Source organism: Lytechinus pictus, chromosome 4 (genome assembly GCF_037042905.1).
Source record: "Lytechinus pictus isolate F3 Inbred chromosome 4, Lp3.0, whole genome shotgun sequence".
Classification (NCBI taxonomy): Eukaryota; Metazoa; Echinodermata; class Echinoidea; order Temnopleuroida; family Toxopneustidae; genus Lytechinus; species Lytechinus pictus.
In genome coordinates, this window is record NC_087248.1 from 28384631 (window position 1) to 28408623 (window position 23993).

General features: G+C 37.0%; 1 protein-coding gene across 1 annotated transcript; it reads right to left on the reverse strand.

The window, feature by feature from the left end:
• On the reverse strand, window positions 1-21703 carry LOC129258688 (uncharacterized). Its single transcript, XM_064098771.1, has 9 exons — window positions 21285-21703; window positions 14610-14703; window positions 13508-13685; window positions 12397-12571; window positions 6084-6248; window positions 4142-4438; window positions 3568-3732; window positions 1150-1408; window positions 1-574 (listed from the first exon to the last, which is right to left on the reverse strand). The coding sequence occupies exons 1-8, from the start codon at window positions 21546-21548 to the stop codon at window positions 1268-1270; spliced, it is 1479 nt and encodes a 492-aa protein (XP_063954841.1). The 5' UTR covers window positions 21549-21703; the 3' UTR covers window positions 1-574; window positions 1150-1267.
• Between the last annotated feature and the right edge of the window lie 2290 nt (window positions 21704-23993).

Consider the following 23993-nt stretch of genomic DNA (forward strand, 5'->3'; position numbering starts at 1 on the left):
TTGGGAGTCAAACTAAAAATTTATTGCATTTTATTTACTACAAAATTGTCGGCATGATTAGCAGTGTATGTCAAAACATAATACACTTACAAGTCAGCTTGCAACACTATTAATTATAGTAAATTAACAAGCTTCAAGACATGATTCGTGGATAATCAATAGGATTCCATTAATCAGGATTCTCGGCAATAAGTACAACTTTGAACCGAATTCAATAACAATAATAATATGATAAATTTGTATAGGGCAGCCACTATACAGATATACTCTACTGCGTTTTGGTTACCCATGTTGCTTATAAAACGATAGTCTACTTAAACACTTGCCTACACAAATGTATCTTCAACAATATTTTGAAAGCAGGTACAGATTGGGCCATTTTAATAAAAAGGGGAAGTACTTGGTTTCACAGTTTCGGAACTGCGTAGCTACGCACAGTCTCCAAGAGTTTTTTTTTAGTTTTAGAGTAGGGTATTTTCAACAAGAATCTATTCTTATTACTTCGCATGTTATGTGAGGTTGATCGCAGTTTCAAGGAATCAAAGCATATCGGGGGCATTTCAATGACACATCACTTAAAGGGATGGTCCGGGCTGAAAATGTGTATAGCTTAATAAATAGAGTAGAATTCACCGAGCAAAATGCCGAAAATTTCATCAAATCGGATAACAAATTACAAAGTTATTGAATTTTAAAGTTTAGCATTATTTTGTGAAAAGAGTCGTCATGAATATTCATTAGGTGGACTGATGATGTCACATCTCCACTTGTTCTTTTGTATTTTATTATATGAAATTAGGTTTATTCAAATTTTTTCCTCCAAGAACTAGAAAAATTGAATTGACAACTGAATAGTGCTTTAGATATTTATTGCTGCAACTTATTTCATTATAAGGGAGACATATTATTCACACAAGTATCAAATAATGAAAAAATAATGATTTTATGAAATAACATAAGAAAACGGAAAATGGAGATGTGACATCATCAGCCCACCTAATGAATATTCATGACTCTTTTCACAAAATAATGCTAAACTTTAAGATTCAATAACTTTGTAATTTGTTATCCGATTTTGATGAAATTTTCGGCATTTTGCTCAGTGAATTCTACTCTATGTATTGAGATATAAATATTTTCAGCCCGGACCATCCCTTTAAGCCTGTCATTATTTTGTATGCGCTTTAGGAAAAGACCCAGGTGATATTCATATAGCGATGTATTTATATTCTCGAAAATCAGTGTGTTTAGAAGAGTGAAAGTCATATCAATTGGTGGTGTCTGGACGGAGCGAATCAACGTACATCCACTCCAGGGCTCTATAAGGCGACATGAGCTTGCAGTAATACATCCCAGCGAGGGTCACAAAGGGAAAATCCACATTTGTGTACAGAGCACTGGAAGTGACCTAAGGGATAAATGAAGAAACAAACAATAAAGCGAAAACAATAGGATGTTCGGTTGAACGTGAGCAACAATCAAACGTTCGAAACTGTAGAGAAATGGATTTTATAGAATTAATTGAGGATTTACCAATAACGAGAAATGCAAAATTTATAGACCCATCATAAAAAGGAGTTGCAATATTCAGGTAAGGAAATCAGGTATTCAAAGAGTGGCTAATAAAAATGTGGTGAATGGGGAAGTTGAAATAGAAAGAAAGGCTTTAATAAAGTTAGATAATGGAATATGAAGTCCTTTTGGATATTTGTAGTTATATAAATCTGAAAAATGTACTCCATTCTACACAGTGGGTAGATTGCGCCTGGTAAATTACATTTTGTTAACGTTCTGACGTTATTTTACTTCAAAAGGGGCAATGCCGTTTTCTATTAATAGAACTAATGCATTGTATATATAAATATTATTTCTTCTTTTGCATTGATAATTCTGTCTTCAGCTTTTTTCAGCGGTTATTATAGGGTAAAAAAATCATCACTCACTCTTACAGAAAAATAAGGTATCTAAAAATGCTAAGCTTGTCCCGTATTTGGAATCTTTCCGAGTTCCCTCAAAGGTCCTAAATTAAATCGAATAGTGACTTGTTAAGGTTCTTCAGGAAGTAAAGAACCTTTCACGGGATCCCCTTTCTCGAGGGCTACGAAATACGAGACAAAAGAGTTCCAATTCGACTTGTTCTAATAATGCTGTCTCTGCAACACCAACGACGCCGATCTCGACCGTCGTATTATCGGTCGGTTTGGAGTCGGTTTCGTTAGTGTGACAGTGAAATTAAGGTTTAAAAAAAAAAAAAATCCAACGGGGACGAATTCAAGAAAAAAGTAAATGTATATGAAAGAGGCACTTCAAATGACAATGAACAGCTGGTAGGTTTTTATAACAAATTTGTGAAACCGGTACAGCAATTTCGTCCTAAGTTTCGGAGCTGACGAAAAATTGCAAATATGTCTTTGTCCAGAGTCCAGGACGTCAATGCTGCTTCGACTCACCAACTTTAGACAAAAACGTCTTGGTTGTGCTGTGTCATGAAGGGACTTTGACAATACATTTTCTATGTTCTTAAGGACGTTCCCCAGTTATGTTTGTGCGCATCCCTATCTGCGCATATTTTACGCCATGCGCGTTGACGTCACAATAAGTGAACAGATGAGTAATCAGCTAAAGGTATCAGCTGATTTTTTTCCAAGCATCTAGCACTCTAACATCAAATTTTGATGTGTTATTTTTTTTAGGCTGTTAGCTGAAAATACTACGTGGACGAACTTTTAAACGCCTCTACCTCTTCAGAATACTTTACTCTGCAGTGCTGCAAAGTAAATGACGAATATGACCTCGAGTTTGATTACATGGGAGAGTGGTGTAGAATTTCCCCATATGAAGATACAGGCCTTTTATTGCGTTCTTTTTTGTGTTTTTAAAATCACATTTGCTTCATCAAAAGTGCTGATATTTCGAAAACAAGCACATGAACACGAAATTGTCAAAGTTCACACCTGTTAGTATGCCTTTCTCTACAACCATGCAAAATTTGGTGAAATTGACATGGGCTTTAAATAAAGTGCATCATTTATCATGTTTATTGTACTTCTGAAATTTCTTATATAATTTTCTTTTTTTTTAAGATAAGTTTCCGTTGCTTTTGACACATTATATAACATTAAAGGTGCTACTACTCTTTGAAAAGCAAACGAATAGCAATGTGAGTGGATTCCTCATCTTAAGTAAATAGTTCTGAACTATAATGTAAAATTTTGTGAAATCTAGATGGATTTTGACTGAGTAATAAAGGTTTACACTCAACGTTGTGATCTCGTGGAGTTTAAAAACGCAAAATTATTTTATTGCGTATTTATCGAGACATTGCAAATGGGTGAACTTCAAAGCTCAAAAACAAAAAAAATTAAGCACATGAACCCATGTTGATTTTTTGCATATTTGTAATAATTAGGTGCTAAAGTAACTCTGTGCAAAATTTGTTAAAAATGACATGGATTATATTTTAAATGTGGAACGTCCTTGAATTCGTCATGCGTCGTGGAAGTGAATACTCACTATTCATGGATGGTTAAACAGGAAACAACGATTGAAGTCTTGAAACAAACTTACCTGAAGTGATCCATCTGCTAGCGTTTCATACTTTACGTGTGAATCGACCCATTCGGAGCCAGTGGACGTGTTCACATCATCGCTAAAAATCATTTGTTTTCCTTTTGTATCGTAGCGTGATTGTACTATTGCTGGGGCGATGTTATAGGCAGAACGGTATGCTTCCTTTTCACATAAAAAGATAGTATATAAATTATGAAAGGAACAAAGGGAAAGCAGAGCTCTGCAAATTACTTGTAAATATACATATCATAAATGTAATTTAAGCCTTTGTCTATAATTTTGATATAAATGGAGTAATTTTTCTAGTTTCTCCGTTTTCAAACGAACCAATTTTTTGGAACTTATGGCACTGGACTTACCGAGCATCAAATTCCCATACGTATTCATCATGTTTGCCAAATCGTAGGAACTTCAACCTTGCGACAAACGTTTTGGGTGAATTTACACGATAAATCTCCCAGTTAATTAAAAGATGGTAATTCTCAGGTGGACAAGACGAATATTTTTTTCTTGGCGGGCTTCCGCAAAATATTGATCATGGTGAATGGGAACTCCATCCTCGAGTACGTACCTCATTGATCACCCGACAGGTGGCGCTGTTGCCATATCCATCTCCCTTGACAATCTTCTTGACCGCCTCCTGGTTTTTCATCTTTCCAGCGATCTCGTTGGCCGAGTTCATGAGGGACGAGATGTCGATAGGGTTGACTGGGAACTCGACCTTCGACCTTGTTGTTATGAGGACCATTCCATCGGAGTCCTTGACTACCGAAGGCTTCGATTCTTCGAATTGGCGTTGGTTGGTGTAACCAACGTTGTAGATGGTCACCGGTGTCAAGATGTCTTCAGGAAAGGCGTTGACAAGTTTCTGAAAGATACGATTTTCGAAAAAGTTAATGGGAAAATGGGGTGTCAGGAAAAAAAAGTAACAAGAACATATCATGTTTGATTACGATCCAGGCATGTGATTAAGTTTACGCCAACGTTTCCTCTTCGAAAGACTGAGGGATGTACTGTATATGATATGATGTTTATATGATTTTTTTTTAAAGGTGACGATGCTGATGATGATGACAGTGATGGGATGGTGGTGGTGGAGATGATGATGATGATGATGATGATGATGATGATGATGATGACAAGGTTAATGATCGATCGCACTGCATGTTCGAGTAATATTGTTCATTCTGATCCTTGTAATTTGAGCATCCACAAACATTAAATGAAAAGACTTGATGGTCACAGTTTTTGTATACATTAAGTGGCCTTCCCCCATTTCTTCCTTGCAGCCATGCCATGACGATGATAACAACGGCAAGAGTAGGTTCTTAAAAAGCGCTTCTGCCTGTCAGATATTGTAGTGATACTTTACAATATTAGTTCGGTTGGGTGTTACATAGCTGCACCAAGCGACGTCTCGAACGACTGTTGATGTTTCCTTGTCAGATCTTCAGATTTTCAATTGTGCTGATTTTATAGTTTCGAAGGGATCACAAATCGTGGGTAAAGTCGATCGTATCGTATGAACAATTTCATGAAAAAGCCATCTGCTTTAGCATAGCTACCAATAAGGCAACCTAGCATTTCAAGGAACCAGTTACCGACAATACTCACCTCACCTGGGTAGCTTGTTCCAAAACGGGGATCAATATTGAAATTCATATGAACCCCCAAACTTGTAACAGCGAGTTTTCGCTCTACAACGCGAAATGAATCCTACAACGCAGCAAATGCATTCAAAATGCAAATCAAATGCACAACGAAGTCTTTGTAGAGGGTTGGTGAATCGGTAGAGCAGTTTCGTCCGACGTTTCAGAGCTGACGAAAAATTGCAAATAATAGTCTATCCAGACTCATAAACGAAACTTGCTGTTTCGAGGCACCAGCCATCAACAAAAATTTCATTGCCATTAAGGGCATTTGATAACAGATTCTCTACGTTCCAGAAAGCGCCTGAGTAGCTGTTGTGAAAACTCCCAACTATATATGAGTATATGAATATAAAAAATGCCCAAGTCCATCGGAGGTCGTTTCGAGAAAATTAAAAAAAAATGATATTTTTTTTAATTTGGGCGATTAAAGCATATTTGGCCCAAAGACATCAGAGAACATCCTAAAACATGCTTAATGAGCAGCAATATTCACTTTACTTGTTGGCGGGGCCTTTTGTCTGGTGGACTTGGGTCGTTTTTAGAATCATATGGACTTGGGTCATTCTTACATTCATATACATGGTAGAATTCTGTAGTAAGTAGTAGAAGTAATGAGAGAGGGTGCTTTGATATGAATGTAAGAAAACCCAAGTCCAGTACTTGGGCTTTTCTTACACTCATACCAGATTTTCTTCCTTTATTTAAGGCATTTTTAGATGATTTCAGATTTATCATTTATACTCAATTTCGCCAAAAATTGGACTTGGGCCGTTTTTATATTCTCATATATAATCTTGATAAATAATCAATCGATCACTACCCCTTTGCACTTTTACGTGTAAATAATTAGAATATGATTACCTGAGCGTCTCTGATCCAAGTTGAAGCTGTGCCGTTCCATTCGAGATCTTTGAATGAGGAAAGTGGCGCTATTTTCCTCTGAGTTTCAACATACCGAGCGTTTAAACTTTGAAACGCTGTGGCTTTGTTCACATCCATATTATAAGACATGAAGTCGCCAATGACCTATCAAATGATAAATGATACCAAAAAAAAAACACATTCAAGTGATGAAAGGCGACCCACCCAAAACCAAAATATGTCGCAAGACAAGGTTTCTTAATAAATAGCTGAAACAATCATTTTTTGTCTTCAAAAAGTAAAACTTAAGAAATTTGCTTTTCTGAAATGTTACAGTAATCCCTTTGTTCATACAGCTAAAATTTAATGTTGTAACGTTGAATACAATTCAAAATACAAGAGCTTCTTTGACACTATTTATATAGACGTTACACTGACATTACACAGTGCGAACATTTCATGATTGAGTGAACCTTGAACTCCAAACCCTTTTCGCCTTATTTTTTGGAACCCTCAGTGAATTTCTTCTAAATTCAATCAAGTTCTTGTCTAGATTAATGTTCATCAATTAGACAAATTCACTATAATTTCAAAGCTAATGTTATGTTTTTGGAAGTTTTATGAAAATCTCATGAAGACACCATCTTATCAATCCTCCTTTTTGGAAATGACGACAAGAGACAGGCAAAGGTTAGATGCTTTCCATCACAATAATTTACGAAGGATCTTAAAGGGATGGTCTGGGCTGAAAGTATGTATAGCTTAATAAATAGAGTAGAATTCATTGATCAAAATGCCGGAAATTTCATCAAAATCAGATAACAAATAACAAAGTTATTGAATTTTAAAGTTTAGCAATATTTTGTGAAAACAGTCGTCATGAATATTCATTAGGTGGGCTGATGATGTGAAGGGGCGAAGGGGCGAAGCCTAAAAGAAGGGGCGAAGCCTAAACTGCCAAATCAAACCGTAAAGCGAGATCAGGTCAAAACGCTGGCCAGCAAGCAAGCAATACACTCTGACCAAAGACACCGTAAAGATCTTAACTCAGGGCCAAGCCCTTCACAACCCTTTAATGGACATAAGATTGGCCTGGCCCACTCCCCAAGGAAAGACAGACGCCATTCTATAGACAACGGACCTAGCGCAATGGCAGAAGACCCCACACTTAATGCCCATCCTGTCGAGGCGCTAGATGCAGAAAGAAAAGGTGAAATCAACATCCCCTCAAAAATGGACTTCGAGACAACTGTGACCGAAGATGATGATGCAGTTCTTCTTGACTCGCCCACCTCTACACCAACCACCACCAGCAGACTGAACCATACATATGCTAATATAGTAAAAACTAATATGCCTGATTCTGTAGGACAAAATATTTCTGCTTCACCAAGAGCGACAGACAATAGTGGACCTCGTACCCAGAATATCCCCAATCCTGCATCTGCACCTTTACCTGATGCTGACAGTGCAGAAAAACGACAAGACCAGGTTTTTCGGCATGGCAGAGCATCCCACGCCACTTACCTAAACATTATGGCAGTCATAACCAGGGCAGCAATGGCATCATTGGCGGTGTTACAAACCCCCAACATATGGAATCAGACAGGGACACAGTTTCTCATGCAAGCACACCTCCACAACATCTCTTATCACATAAGGCTGCTGAACCTTCACAAACAGCACCTGCTCCCAGCCACCGATCCTCAGTCAAGCTATGCTCCTTCAATGTACGTGGAATAGCTTCGTCTCAGTTCTACTTATATGATCTTCTTTGTACTTGTGACATTATCTGCATACAAGAACACTGGCTACATGAACTCTCTCTTGGTAGGTTAACAGAAATTAGTCAGAATCATTTGGTATTAAGTAAGTCCTCTTGTCGTCCTGCAGAGACTGTAGTCTCTCGCCGTGGCCATGGTGGTCTTGCGATTTTCTATAGCAAGAATTTAGAGCCATATACCTCCATTATTCCAACTACCTCTGAAAGACTTATTGGAATGAAGTTGAAATCTCATGGAAGCCTCAAGGATCTAGTCATCATGAGCGTATACATGCCTACTGGCAACTCCACAGACATGACCACAGAATACATATCTGTACTAGACGAACTGACTCACATCCTACAGTCTTTGAATCCGAAAACAGAGGTCGTCATACTTGGAGATTTTAATGTAGATCTCCTCCGCCCTGCTAAGCATCACAGACTACCAGCCAAGGCCCTAAAAGAGTTCATGGAAGAGCATAACTTCAGTTGTCTGAACACCCTGCTTCATATTCCTGGAGTCTACACTTATTCCAGTGATGATGGATGCACGAAGTCCAACCTCGATCTTGTCTTGGTCAAAACTCCTAGTGAACACTGTTTCAAAGAGTTTCACATCTGCAACGAGGAACCAAAAAACACATCAGATCACCTCCCTGTTGGAGTGACCTACTTTCACACTTGCAGCGACCCCAGCTTAGTAACCCCTCGACATGAGCCCAGTGAAATGCCCTATGGCAAGAAACTGTCGAAACTCAGAGTACATTGGGATAAATTAGATTCTACAAGTACCGAAAGACTTTACACACAACCTCTGGAGGCTCAGTGTAGGAAAATCTGGGCGCAACACAAAGACAAAGCCAGAATTCTACAGCCAGATACTGCAGAACGGCTCCTTGATACAATCTGTAGTGTCATGGTACAGACGTCTACTTCAAACCTACCTCACTCCCTCTCTAGTACTCCAAGGAACAGGAAACCAGAATGGAACAAAGATGTTGACAAGTCGTATGTAAAAATGAAGGTCAAATGGAAGAGTTGGAAAGATCAGGGTCGCCCTCGGAGTAAGGAAAATACGGCTTGGATTTCCTACAAAAAATCAAAGAATATGTTCAGACGGTCACTCCGGCAAAGCAGGCAACAAAGTCGTAACGAGATTATAAAAGAAGTGGAATCTTCAAAGGATGACAACCCCCTTCTCTTCAGCAAACTTGTTAAGCAGCACAGATCCCCCAGCAACATCAGGACAGAAACAGACTCTCTTATTGTCTCCGATAAGAAGCATACAGGACAACAACTCCTTGAAGGATGGGAGCAATACTTCCGTGCTCTTTCCAACCCTGATCCCTGCCCTCCCTGCCAGGTGGATGAGGAAGTAACTCAGGCAGAAGTTTTACTCGAAGGAACTCAACTGCATGTCACATCTTCGCAGCTGAACATCGCCATTGCCCAGCTAAAATCCGGCAAAGCAGGAGGCATAGACCAGATCTCCCCTGAACATGTAAAGTTTTCCGGACCAATCACTCGTCTTGTTCTTGTGCAGATTTACAACTCAATCCTATTCCACTGTCACATACCGTCCAACTTCAAGACCAGCTTAATCCTTCCAATTCATAAAGGAAAGGGGAAATCTCCCACTGATCCTTCGAACTACAGGGGTATATCTCTCACTACTGTGTTCTGCAAGATCTTAGAACTCCTCATTAAGCCAGAATTAGAAGAGGCTCTTCATAAGTCAAACATACCTCATGAGCTTCAAAGTGGATTCCAGGAAGGTCACTCATGTCTACTGGTAGCGGCTACATTGAATCTCATCATCGAAAGCAACAAGAAGCAAACATTCATTGCATATCTGGACGCCGCCAAAGCTTTCGATACAGTTTGGCACAATGGTCTTCTCCTCAAGCTATACAAGGCTGGTGTTCGGGGCAATCTCTGGCTTGTTATAAGGAGATTGTATGAAGATCTTAGCTCTGCTGTGTGGTGGAAAGGCAGAATAAGTGAAAGCTTTCCTGTGAAGCAAGGTGTAAGACAAGGAGGAATTCTTTCCCCCCTACTCTATTTGGCCTTCATCGATGGTCTGATCAACAGCCTCCAGTCGTCGGGCCTCGGAGCTTTCACCCAGTCCATATACACAGGCATTCTTGTACTCGCAGATGACGTTGCACTAGTGGCTACCTCCGCAAAAGAACTGAACAGTATGCTTCAACTTGTCTTCGACTATTCCTGCAGGTGGCGCTATACCATCAATCCATCTAAGAGTGCCGTCATCATCACTGGATCTGGTCCCCAGACCTCAGAGGCATGGCAATTTGGTTCTTGTACCATACCTCTCGTAGACAAGCACCCTCATCTGGGTATCACCCGTTCCTCACACAAACTTGATGCTACTTCCAAGATGATATCTACCGGCAACAAGACTCTCTATGCTCTTACTGGTGTGGGAGCATTCCGTATGGGACTCACCCCCGCAGTCATGGCATCACTCTGGGAGAGATATTGCATACCTAGGATGCTGTATGGTTCAGAGGTCATCCACTTGACGAAGGCAGCCCTAGATCGCCTAGATAGGGCCCAAATATCCCTATTTAAAACCCTACTAGGTCTTCCTCGCTCTACTGCCAATGAATCAGTCCATATCCTCACTGGCCTCCCGGCGGTATCTGATATCGTAGCCATCCAACGCCTCAGACTTCTGGGGAAGCTGGTGAACCTTGACCCCTGCAGGCTAGAGTATCGTCTTCTTCTTCATGTTATGTGCCAGCACCCCAGCTCCAAGACTGTCCAAATGTTCCAATCCCTCATCAACAAGTACGACCTACCCTCCTTCAATGATCTTCTCAACTCCCCTATACAGTACAAACAATGGAAGAGACTCATCTCTACAGCCGTTCTTGACTACAGGGAGGAAGAAACCCAAGCGGCTCTAGCAGCCAAATCCTCACTTCAGCTGCTTAGTCACCTAGACTGCGCCCAGAGGACAACTCTGCTCCCGTCAAAGCTAAACTCTCATAGTCATCGCCAAGCCTTATCCCTGAAGAGTCAACTTCTTTGTGGTGTCTATGCTACCAACACACGTCTCACCAAGATTGGAAGGCGTCATGATAGCACATGCTATTGCAATATCAAGGATGAGACTGTAACCCACCTTATAGGAGAATGCACCCTCTATACGGATGAAAGGAAAAGGTTCCTCACCAACCTTCCTCCCTACCTCCAACATGATCTTGCCATAACTCCTGTGTCACAAGTCGCAGCAGCTGTTACGAATGTTGTACTTCTTGGATTGGACACTAATGGAACTAGTATATCTGTTGCCTCAGCTCCCCAACTTCATTACTACTCTCTTCATTTCTTGCATGAGCTTCATGTTAAACGTTCTCTGTTGGTGAACAACAACTAGACAGTCTGGTGATACACTTTATTCCAATCTCCTCCTGAGCCTTGCTCTTTTGTTTCTATATGTATTTATCAAACCACTTTTTCTGCGTATCCACTGGATCTCGCAGTTCTCCAGGACTGGAGGAAATCAACAGAAGAAGAAGAAGAAGATGTCACATCTCCACTTGTTCTTTTGTATTTCATTATATGAAATTAGGTTAATTCAATTTTTTTCCTCCAAGAACTAGAAAAATTGGATTGACAACTGATTTAGTGCATTAGATATTTATTGCTGCAACTTCTTTCATTATGAGGGAGACATATTATTCACACAAGTATGAAATAATGGAAAAAATAATGATTTTATGTAATAACATAAGAAAACGGAAAGTGGAGATGTGATATCATCAGCCCACCTAATGAATATTCATGACGACTGTTTTTAAGGAAATATTGCTAAACTTTAAACTTCAATAACTTTATTATTTGTTATCCGATTTTGATGAAATTTTCGGCATTTTGCTCAGTGAATTCTGCTCTATGTATTAAGATATAAATATTTGCAGCCCGGACCATCCCTTTAAATTTCTCATGGAGGGGTGACACGTCACAAATGCATGGCTGTTCGACTTTTCCAAGGAAATATTGTCGCTGAATAGTTTTATCCTATTCGTTTGATGGTGTATTATCATTTTATTGCATTATTTGAATATATATATATATTTTTTTCATTTTCATGGGTGTTGTTTTGTGAACTCTGATAGCAATCATTGAAACCTCTCATCACCGCAACTGCGCCATCTGCGACGAATATTTAATGAAGTCCGGTGAATCCCAGTTGAAAGCCGACTAAATCAGCAAAAAAAAAAAAAAAAAAAAAAACTGGTATAGAAATTTGACGATGTCTTATCTCTTCATACCAGAATGGTGTTTGTTAAGTAATGATGGGCATCTAACGTTTGAAAGCCAGACAAAGTGTTTGGATCAATTGAAGCAGATATCACTTATTTTGTATTTTTAAAAAGATGGCAAATACCATGACTCTACCATGATTTCTTTTTCCGTTTCCCTCAATACATTTCATGATATTTTTGCTCGAGATCAAGATTCCTCCTCCGAATAAACTTTACATTATGTATTAATATTCATGATACATTGTTTGCTCACTTCTGCCAACAGTGTCCAGGCTTCATCGGCGGTCACCTCGGCAGGAATGTCTCCCCGGACAACTGCTGGGGGGATATCTCCAGAAGCAAATTGGAAGTGATTCACCCCCTCTACGACAATGACTGGTTTCGTTGCGAGAGCCGTTTGGTCTTCTGTGAGCAGCGTTTCTAAATCCCTACGGACAGAAAGACGGCAGTTTTTGTTAGTGGATTACGCCTCAGTGGTTACAAACAGCCATCTCAAATATTATACATACAGCGCAATAATTCCAATATCGTCACTTCTCATTGTTGAATTATACTTTGGATGATGCAATTTCATAATGGAAAAAAGACAACATTCATATATTTTATTATGTATTTTTGTTCACCTGTTATGTTTAATAGACAATAGGTCAAATGTGTTTATCATGCAAGTGAAACAACTCACTTTGCATTACATTTCCAGAACAATGGTGATCAGAGATCACCTTAAAGAAAAAAATCAACGTATCATTCACGTGCTAATCATTTCATTTGTAATCATGCATATGACGTGAATCTTATTGCTACTGATATAATTTTGTTTTTAATAAAAGAGTATGGAAATAAGGCTTCTTGTATTTTGAAAAACCATGCATAGAGGGGCGATACCAAGGTGGGGGCAACTACAAATTACACCATATCAATTTCCAGTTCAATAGTTCAATAGTTCATCATATATTTCTGTTTCTGTTCATGGTTACTCCCGTAGCAACTCTGCAGGACAGCATTTTTGCGGGTAAACGCCAAGCTGGTATATAGCCAATTACCTAGGAAACATGTTACGTCCTGGTTAATCAGTCAGTGGCTGACCTTACAGACGACAGATATTACTCTTGGGCCTTTTCATTACAGTGGAGACAATGGCAGAGTGGGGATTCGAGTTCACAACCTTGCGACTATGAGTCCAATGCTCTAACCACTGGACCACACGATTTACACATGGCTTGTGAGCATTCTCGTTTTAATACTTTTATTTCGCCTAATAGTCATTTGATTCCTCCTATCCAAACATTATTTATAAGAAAAATAAAGTAAAATAAAGAGTGGGTGCACCCGAAATCGGTGCAGACCCCTGACTATATAAATACCTGAATGTGTTTCCTATCCTTGCGATCTTTACTTGACCATCTAGATCCCCACTCAGGTGCATGATGGGGGTGGGGTAGGCACCAAGATCATCCAACGCTCCCGTCAGGTATGAACCCCACATCATGACCCCCTTTGCTCTGGACGGATCCCTGTTGACGTAACTCTGCAAAAATGTACCTGCCAAAGTATTGAAACACAAGTGAGTGTAAACAAACACACATACCCTCACACACACACCCTTACACACACACACACACATATATATATATATATATATATATATACATGTTATCAGAGAAAGAAGCTCCGGAATCTAACATGCATAATCAATGATATAATGAAATACTAATTATAAGCATAATAATAAAAATAATGATATTAATAATAACAATAATAACAATAATAATAATAATAATGATAATAAACTATTTTGTTTTGCAATTGTATACAAATGGAGCAATATTACAATTAAAACTATCTGCCAAACACGTTAAATAGCAATCGGAATTAGTGCATATAGAAAAACACCCGTTTGCTGTTTCTGTGGTTTACTCCTGTGAAACCCAAAATGATGTTTCGTCCTTATTTTTATTAATTGGGGGTGGTAAAAAAATGTCTTCGAATTCACGACATAACAACAGAAACTTTAAAATATTTTAATGAATAAAATTAATGTTAAAGAGCCCGACGCAGATATAAACATCAATGCTATCCAAAGTTGTACATGTACGTAAAATACGGTTGACAGCGGTGCCGGATAACGTTTTTACTATTCGTCTAATCATATATTTACGATTATATCGCATTGCATGGCTGCTATTTATGTAAATTTTATTTCATTTAATTTTGGTATGTACATTCCCATAAACTGACCAGCAGCATATTTTCAAGGGGTCAATTTACAATTTTCACGATATACAATATAAAATATACAAAGCAAATCTGATGATAAATCTAAACAAACTTCGGTTTTCATATCTCGGAAATGAATCAAACTTGAATAAAAATGCAGCTATAATAACACAGTGCCTTTAGGGCTGATCATACCACGTTAGCAGAGATAATACTCTCCTTTATACAATAAGTTAAGAAGACGCTTACCGCCGAGAGAATGGCCTGCATAGAATATCGGAATGTTTGCAGGCATGCCAATCCTTTGAAGTTCGTCTAAGGCATCGTTTATTGCAAGGGTTATCTATATACACCACACAAAAAATAGGGGAAAACGTTAAAATACATAGAATGATGTGTTTATTAAACACAAAAATAACAGTTGCTCATAAAATAACCTTTCTTAAATGACTTTACCCATCTTCATTAAGCCCAGTCACGGATAAACGCGGATCGTCAACGATTTACGCGATTGACACTGGGTGTTCCAGCGGCGACATTTGCCCCAGCGACAATTGCTCCGGTCTTAATATATCAGAAGACATACGATTAGAGTTAGGCTTGTAATGGGGCTTTGGTTCAGATTAAGGAAAATATAACGTGTAAGGTTCATTTAGTTTTGGAGGTCAAGTTTCAGGTTTTGCTTAACGTGCATATTTTACATCGAAGCAATTGTCGCCAGAGCAAATGTCATAGAACAGTTCTGGCATCTGTGAATGGGGCTGAAGGATGAACCCTAACTCTTTCGCGTGAAGATTTTAACTTTACCTGCAAGGCATTGTAATTCCTATAAAGGAAGGCACGGTATTAATCCAGGATAGAAGAGGCATGACCTTGTTTTTTTTATATATACAATATTTTTTGATGGTTTCTTGTCAATTCGAGGGTGCTGGTTCCGAATCTGAATGATGCCACTCGTGTAACCTTGAGCATTTTCCGCAAATTGGCAAAATCCAATATGGCCACCAAAATATGCAAATTATCCATGAAAATCCTAAAACTGTCCACACATTGGCTATGAAATGCATGAAATTGTGTGGCAGGAGCGAAATACTCTCTGAAAAAATAACTTTTGACAAAATATTTATTTTCCTGATATTCAAAATGGCCGCAAAAGGCCCTTGTATACTCTATTATGTACAATATGAATAGGGAAAACTAATTTTTACCAAAGTTAGCACTTAAGTGCAAAAAATCGCGATGTATGAACGAAGTAGTATATGCAAATCATCTTTACTAACAAGATATATCATTTATTATGTCATATATGGGAACATTTCTGAATTTTGATATCTAAAATAGCCGCCACTGGCCCAAACAGTATTGCGTACAATGGCAATGGGGGCCAAAAAAAATCACAAGAGTGATCACTAAAATGCATATTATTAAGATTAAACGAGTGGAATACTGACTAAAACATAATTGTTAACGAAATATATTATTAATATGCCATGTATGTGATGAATGTTTTATTTTGATATTCAAAATGGCTGCCAAAGGCCCTAAAAAGTATTATGCACGATGAGAAATAGGAGCAAAGAAATCACAACAGAGAGCACTAAAATGCATATATATGTGATGAATTAATGGGATACTGTCTAAAAACATATTTTCTAACAAAATATATCATTCAGGTTTCAAGTTTGTGTTAAATACTGTATTTTGACTTTCAAAATGGCCGCCATAGACATTAACAGTATCATGTACAATGCAAAGTGGGAAACCAATATTCACAGGAGTGAGCACCATAAATGCACGTAATAGTGATCAATGAGTAAAATATTGTCTGAAAGCATAATTTCTATTAAGATATATCATTTATTCTGCCAGTTAGGTGATTAATACTGTTATTGGAAAGTCAAAATGGCCGCTACAGGCCCTTATGGTATAATGCACAATGTGAATGGGAACAAATTATTTCAACAGAATTTGGCTTTGCTTGGCCAAATGGTGATGTATGAGTGAAATATTGTCTGAAAACATGATTTATAACAAAATATATCATATCTTATGTAATTTAGGTGATAAAAACTGTATTTCAACATTCAAAATGGCTGCCATATGCCCATTTTGTGAACATTGTTTATCTCCACTCAAATTGTATATTATACGATAAGGGCCTATGGTGGCCATTTTCAATTTAAAAGTGCAGCATTCATCAACTTAATTACACATGATATGATATATCTCGGTAGAAACCATGGATTTAGACAATATTTCACCCTTTCACAATTCACAATTTTATGCAATATTTAGAGTCAAGCAAAGCCAAATTCTGTCAAAATTATATGTCCCATGTTACAATATACACAATACTTTTAGGACCTATGGCAGCCACTTTGGATTTCAAAGTACAGCATTTATTACCTCCACGACCAATATGTATTTAGTTAGAAATCATGTTTAAGACAATATTTTTACTCGTATATCACAGTTATATGCATTTTATGATTCTCACTCTTGTAAAAATTAGTTCCATTCGCATTGTACATGATAAATATAGGGCCTATAGCTGACGGCCATTTTGAATGTCAAAATACAGTATTTATCACATAAATGGCATATCAATGGCAATGGTGGCAATGATGTTTTTGGTCAGCATTCCACTCGTTTATCTTAATAGTATGCATTTTAGTGCTCACTCTTGTCATTTTTTGGGCCCCGGCCATTGCCATTGTACATACTCTTTGGGCCAGTGGCGGCTATTTTAGATATAAAAATACAGCAATATCCCCATATACATGTATGACATAATATATGATATATCTCGTTAGTAATGATGATTTGCATGTATTACTTCGTTCATACATCGCGATTTTTTTGCACTTTAGTGCTAATTTTTGTAAAAATTAGTTTTCCCTATTCATATTGTACATAATCGAGTAAACAATGGCCTATGGCGGCCATTTTGAATATCAGGAAAATAAATATTTGTCAAAAACATTTTTTCAGAGAGTATTTCACTCCTGCCACACGATTTCATAGCCAATGTGCGGACAATTTTAGGATTTTCATGGGTAATTTGCATATTTTGGCGGCCATATTGGATTTTGCCAATTTGCAGAAAATGCTCAAGGCTACACGAGTGGCATCATCCAGATTCATAATCAGCACCCTCGAATTGACAAGAAACCATCAAAAAATATTGTATATATAAAAAAAACAAGGTTTGGTCAGGTTTCTATGGGGCCTATCCTGGACTATATAGACCAGGACCGGCTGCACAGAAACATTTTAGCGGTAACAATGCGCCAGCAGAGACCCTGTCACTCTGTTACAACCGGTTATGTCGCAGCTATATGCAAATTGTCCCAACAACACGTTTTCTACATCTTGGATCAATGTTTGACATCACAATCAGACAGGTGTGACTGGGCTTACTGATAGTCCAAGGCTAACAACGTTCCTGAGCAGCAGGTACAGGTGACTAGACTCCTAGAATAGTAAGCCAGTGACATAATAATAATGCATCTGTATGGTCATTGATCGAGTTTGGACATCGTTTGCTGTATCATGATATACATGTATTGTCCGCTTTAAGCACAATGACGATTGTTTGTAATGTTTTGCCATCACAACGATACATTTGTTTCGTGAGATACATGTCAATGAACAGATATGCTTCCCCTCTTTCATTAAAAGCCCATCTCAAAGTTCATAATGCACGCATGACTGAGTTAGAACCATGGACATTGGTGCTCCCTAATATTCATTTGAACAAGCAATTTACGATTTTAAGTGGGGTTTTCTGGCCTTTACTGCTATCTATTCGGAAAAATTCATAACATGAATACCCATCTCTTCTTTTCCAATATGAGACCTTATGCAGAAAGTATGAATGACGCATGGTCGAAAAAAAGTTACTTGGAAAGATGCTTTATTTCTACCTATTCGGCGGATCGTTGAAAAACAAGCATCGGTCATTTTGAAGATGGTTTGTTCATATGTTTCCAAGTTTAGATTTGAAAAAAAATGGAACATGCTAATATACATGTACATCTACTCAAACGATCAGTGTATAAAGACAAAATGCATTGTCTAAATCCAAATAATTGTCTTATGAACTAATAAATTAAAAAGCGAATTAGATCGCAACGGCAAACAAGCATTTTAATCGCATTTTCTGCAGCTTAGGAAACGTTTGTTATATGTGTTTAATACAGTGTGAAGCGTTCTTAAGATGCGCTGGAGATAACACATCGACAAATATTTTTCAATATTATTTCAGCAAAAGATAAATCAAATGAAAAGTATGCGGAACCCTTGGTACAAAGTAAATAAAACACACAGAGAGTGAGTGTGGGATGTCATTGCATGGTTCCTTCATTTGCATACTGACAGGGATGTGTACATAACTTAAATGTTTACATTCATTTTTTATAACAATTTCAGCTTTATGCTAGTTTGATTTCAAATTGAGACCCCTAAGGCTATGTAAATATCAAATTGGCAACTTGGTAGGTAAATTATGAGATTTATGACAAGGGGCAAGGACAACTTTCCCATAGGCCATGACCTTAATTATCAGGATTCTGTGCATGGTTTTGTGGTACCTATCTCCTGGGGCGGTAATCAAAATATGACCCAGGTAGCATATTGTTTTATGTCATCTTGAAAGAGAAATATAATTGGAAATAAAACATTTAGAAAAAAATGACATTATATTGGAGTAAGTGGAAAAGTAGTAATTGCCTCACATCCCTATGACATCACAAATGCGGCCAATTTCAACTCTCCATGGGGATAGTGATTACCGATTTGTGCAGCTTTTAGAAATCCATAACTTTTTATTATTTGTCCGATATTGTTCAAATTTTTTAAGAATCAACTTGTCTGATTTTTCCTTTTCATTTAAAAATATTTTTTTATTTGGGTTAGATTCCCCTTTAAAATGAAGAAGTTCCCTCCTTTCAAAAGTCTATCTGTGAAATGCCACAAAGAATCCTTCAGGGACCTATTAAGTTATAATATGATCAACTCTGAATACTTATTCAAAGTTTTACTGTTTAAAGCATTTTTTGACAAACTATCTTCTTTCCTCCCTATATAAAAAAAAACCCACCCTATTTTAGATTTGGGACTGTTAATCTTAACCGAGCCTGGTAAAAATATGGAGTTGGGCTGAATATTTACATGATCTGATGATTAAAGATGCCGTATTTCCTACTGGGATCTACCCTTTGCAGTAATACATAGGGAAGTACATGTATGTTTACTTAGCAATTACGGTAAAGGGTAATGAACGTTATGGATTTATGATAGCAACATTATTTCAAGAATATACAAAAAAAAATAAACAGTATCAAAGCACGTTAGCACATCGCGATGCAACGGTTCGAGTAGGTTTCGTTGCTGTGACTGCAAATAGACTTATCTGCTATTACGTGCATGGGGAAATTGTTCTAATAACCAGCTGGACAAATTATTATTGACACTCCGATAAATATTTTCCAACCACCCAGCTTATATAAGCATCTCCAGTTCGAGTCAAAAGTTCATCTACAAACGTCCTGAAAAGTGTTTGGGGTCCATCCAAGCCTCCATCTGTACACGAGTGCAACTAAGTGTGAGGTTTTTTTTTACAAAGAAAATTAATGCAATTTGATGTTGATATTGGCTTAAAAGTGTGAATCTCCGATTACTTTTGCTCATATCAGAATAAATATAGCATCAATTCACCATTTACATCCCAATTTGAGATCCTAAATGGTCTTAGTGGGTGAAATAAATGTGCCTAAACCAAAAAAATATCATTTAAATTAAAAGATGGCATTACATTTTGTTGCATAATTCCTGTTTTTCTTTCAAATTAAGAAAATACTCTTACGGCAGTCCTGCCTTACAAAAATAAAAATCAAACAATATGACAGTTGTTTAAATACAAATTTGTACATGTAAAAAAAAGGGGGAATCTAAAGGATTTTTTAAATTGAACTTCATAATGCCCAGACGATGATCTAATTTAAATGTGTATTCGTGTAACTATAAGTTTTAAATATCTCTTAGTCTGGCCAGGTTTCACATATTTTATGAGGGCCATGTGCAAAACATGATTTGAGAAAATAACCAATAAAAACGTACACAAAAAAAATTAACGTTTTATTTTCTTGGGTAATAAATGTTGAATTGCAATGAATTAAAAGAGACAAGATCAGGGTGATTTTTTTCAATACGATTTGAAGATGTTGTATTTGTATTTTCCTTTAAATTGTCATTTGTAATTTGCGCCTATAAAGCTTCGAAGAATAGAGTCAATAAATCAATTTCTTCCAGCTTATTTAATTCGGTATATTTCGTTCGTTCGTCAGTAAATATATTGAAAAAAGGGACACTATATAATAAAATGTTTAGGTGGCACTTATACAATTTAACATTCGACACTCAAAATCAATGAATGATGTGAAGGCATTTGAGTTCTACAAGTTATTCTGAATGCAACACCAAATAGCGGAGAGTATTCCGGGTTTCCAGAACCTAATTGTTTTTTAAATCAACCTGTCGAAAAATAAGAAATGATACAAATATAAAAAGAACCACGTAAGGATTACAAAATAGAAGGAATGGAAAAGATACGAAATCCAATGCTGAACAGCGAAAGCAATTGAATCATTATCGAAAAGAATGAAGTGGCACACGAAAGAGTGATAACCCTTAAACATGGAGTAACAGCGGATAGACGACAATTTAAAGAAAATCATTAAGAAAGTATAAAATTGTTATTAGAAAATCATTATACAACATACATGAAAAAAGAAAGGAAATACAAAATATGACCTGAATGAGAAAATAACTATAACAATACGTACATGTACATCATTAAAAAGATAACAATTTTTTTTATTTAAATAACTCTATGGATATTCTATAGAAAAAATAAAATCATACCTGAGGAGGGAAGGGCGTATCTCCAATGTAATCTGTCGTCAGAGCTACCCATAACTTGAGGGGGGACTTCTGTTGGATCCTCTCGGCAAGAGGTAGGTACGCTTCCCCGCGGATCTCTGCTCCTGGAATCACTACCAATGCCGCTTCTACTCCGTCATCGCGTACGGGGTCGACGACGACTGTCGACACACAATGGACACCCAAAGGTGTTGAAACAAGTGCAAAAACAACGAGAACGGTAACAAACATCTCGATTTTATTCATATATATTTTGCTCGGCTAGTTTAAATAAGATGGCTAGTAAACCTTATGCCTCGTAGTTGATAATAATACATGAAGTACTAGCAGGAGACTGTGTTTTCCAGCTGGATTTGCATGCTAAAGTGGATTATATTAGCTAACTTCATTAATTTGGGGGTGCTGATTTAAAAAATGAGTTTGACCTGCTGCATTTTATCTGTACGAGGGCTAATGAGATTTAAGAAGATATCGTTGTTGATTTAATTGATTAAAGGGAGCAGTCACACTGCCAAGAACTCAAGTCGTAATATCACTGTTACCCCCCCCCCCCCTTTCCTTTACAATAGGGTGATGCTCAAGACAAGTAGGTGTTTCATAAAACTGCTCGTAAAGATACGCACAACTTAAATAATGACTGGAACATGTTCTTATGTCCCAAATGAATGACATAGGGATGTATAATTTAGCAAAAAAAGGGATCATCAGTCGTGCGTAAAGTCATTCGTATCGGAACAGCTTTATGAAACACCCACCCGGTTATTTATCATTATTATTTTTTGTATAACTCTTCGTGCTCTTGTAGCTTTTACCTCTAAATGTATACAGACGAGAGCCAACATAAACATACGAATTCACACACACAGCTGGTGATGGTGGTGGTTTGTATATTTGATTAATGTGCCCAATCACTTTTACGTACCAATACTTCTAATTTTTTGCACGGTGTTTTGTACAGGTTTCTATGATAATTATGCACTTGATCATATTTATAGGTCATTAATAAAGCTTTTAAAATGAACTTCATCAAAGGAAGTTAATTCGGAAACAATCTCCACGTCCTCTTTCCTACAATGTATATGAAGAGCCCAGTTACAAAAGGAGTTAGATCCATTTTTCATCAAATTAGATTTTTTGTCTCAATGTATAGCCTTTTAGTAGCTATATAAGATAATAACAAAGAAAAGTTGAATTTCCCATTCAAATGTGAACAAAAATTACAAATAAACATCCCTTTTTTTAAGGAGTTAGATCCCTTTCCGTTTGATTGCAAAAGAGGTTAGATCCAAAAATAAATTTTGTGGAAAAGAATTATTAAATAAAATATAAAGATAGGTAGATGTCTTTTATACCCCATTTTATGTTCAAATGGTAGGCTATCATAAAAATTTCGTTTCGCATAAGAATATTGCAATGTTGGAGAATTAAAAAATTCTTGGAGTGGATAACCCCTTTTGCAACCAAACTCTTCTGAAGAGCTCATTTTGTCAAAAGGGGTTAGATTCATTTTTTCAAAAATTTTATTGTTTTTTGTCTCAAAATCTATAGATTTTTAGTCGCTCCGATGATACCAAAGAAAATTTGAAATTCACATTAAAACGTGAATAAAAGTGGCAAAGAAACATAACTTTTCATTCAAAAGGAATTTGATTCATTTCAGTTTGCTTGCAAAATGGGTTAGTTCCACCATAGAGCTAATAGCTCCATGGTTCCACAGCGATAATTAAAAAAAAAGATATATAAAAAAATGAAGACAGGTAGATTTTTTTTAAGCCCCGGCAAGTTTATGTTAACATGATATGGTAGTACATCACGACGATTTATTTTCTCATATTGCAATATGTGAGAATAAAACAAAACATGATTTTGCTCGGAATGGTCCAAAGTGGATCTAACCCCTTTTTTGGCAACCAAACTCTTCATATACGGAAAGATACATTTTACATGAGTTGTACATTTTTCTATGCATATGAATGGGAAAGAATACCTACAGGCCTCCGTTCCGTCTGAGATGAATTAGCGTCAAATAGGACGTTAAATCAACTGTAAACACTTCATTAAACAGATGGCAACATAATTTGCGTTTTCTTATCCAGGTATCAGTCGCATCGACAATGCAAACATATTTATTTCGGGTCATAAAGTCGGGTTATTTTCTATTTTATAATGATATAAGAATAATGATACTATATTGATTATGATAATGATAATATTGATGATCATATTGACAATATTATGAATAACAATAATGATAATAATAATGATAGTACTACTACTACTACTAATGATAAAGTATACTTTGTTTAATTTCCAATCGCGCAACCATTGCATTTGGAAAAAAAAAGGAATTGTTTTAAAGGCCTGCATCAATAAAGTAATTTATTTTAATGTTAACTGCAAAAAAAATATCTGTTATAAATACATGTGTAATTATCATTAATACTTTTCTGCATTATTATTACTACAGGTTCTAGAAGAAGGCCTATGTTCTGAGAGGGGAAAAGGTTCCGTCTTTGGACACCCCAACCCACCTACACATCCACCATTACGATCTGAACTTCGTACTTTTTCGCAAGAAGCACAGTGACGGTCTTCTCCGCTGCGCCACGATGACTCAAAGCTGCCTCAGTGTTCAAACATTAGTAATGCCCTTGTAGTCCAAGATAGGCCCCATAAAAAATTGACCAAATC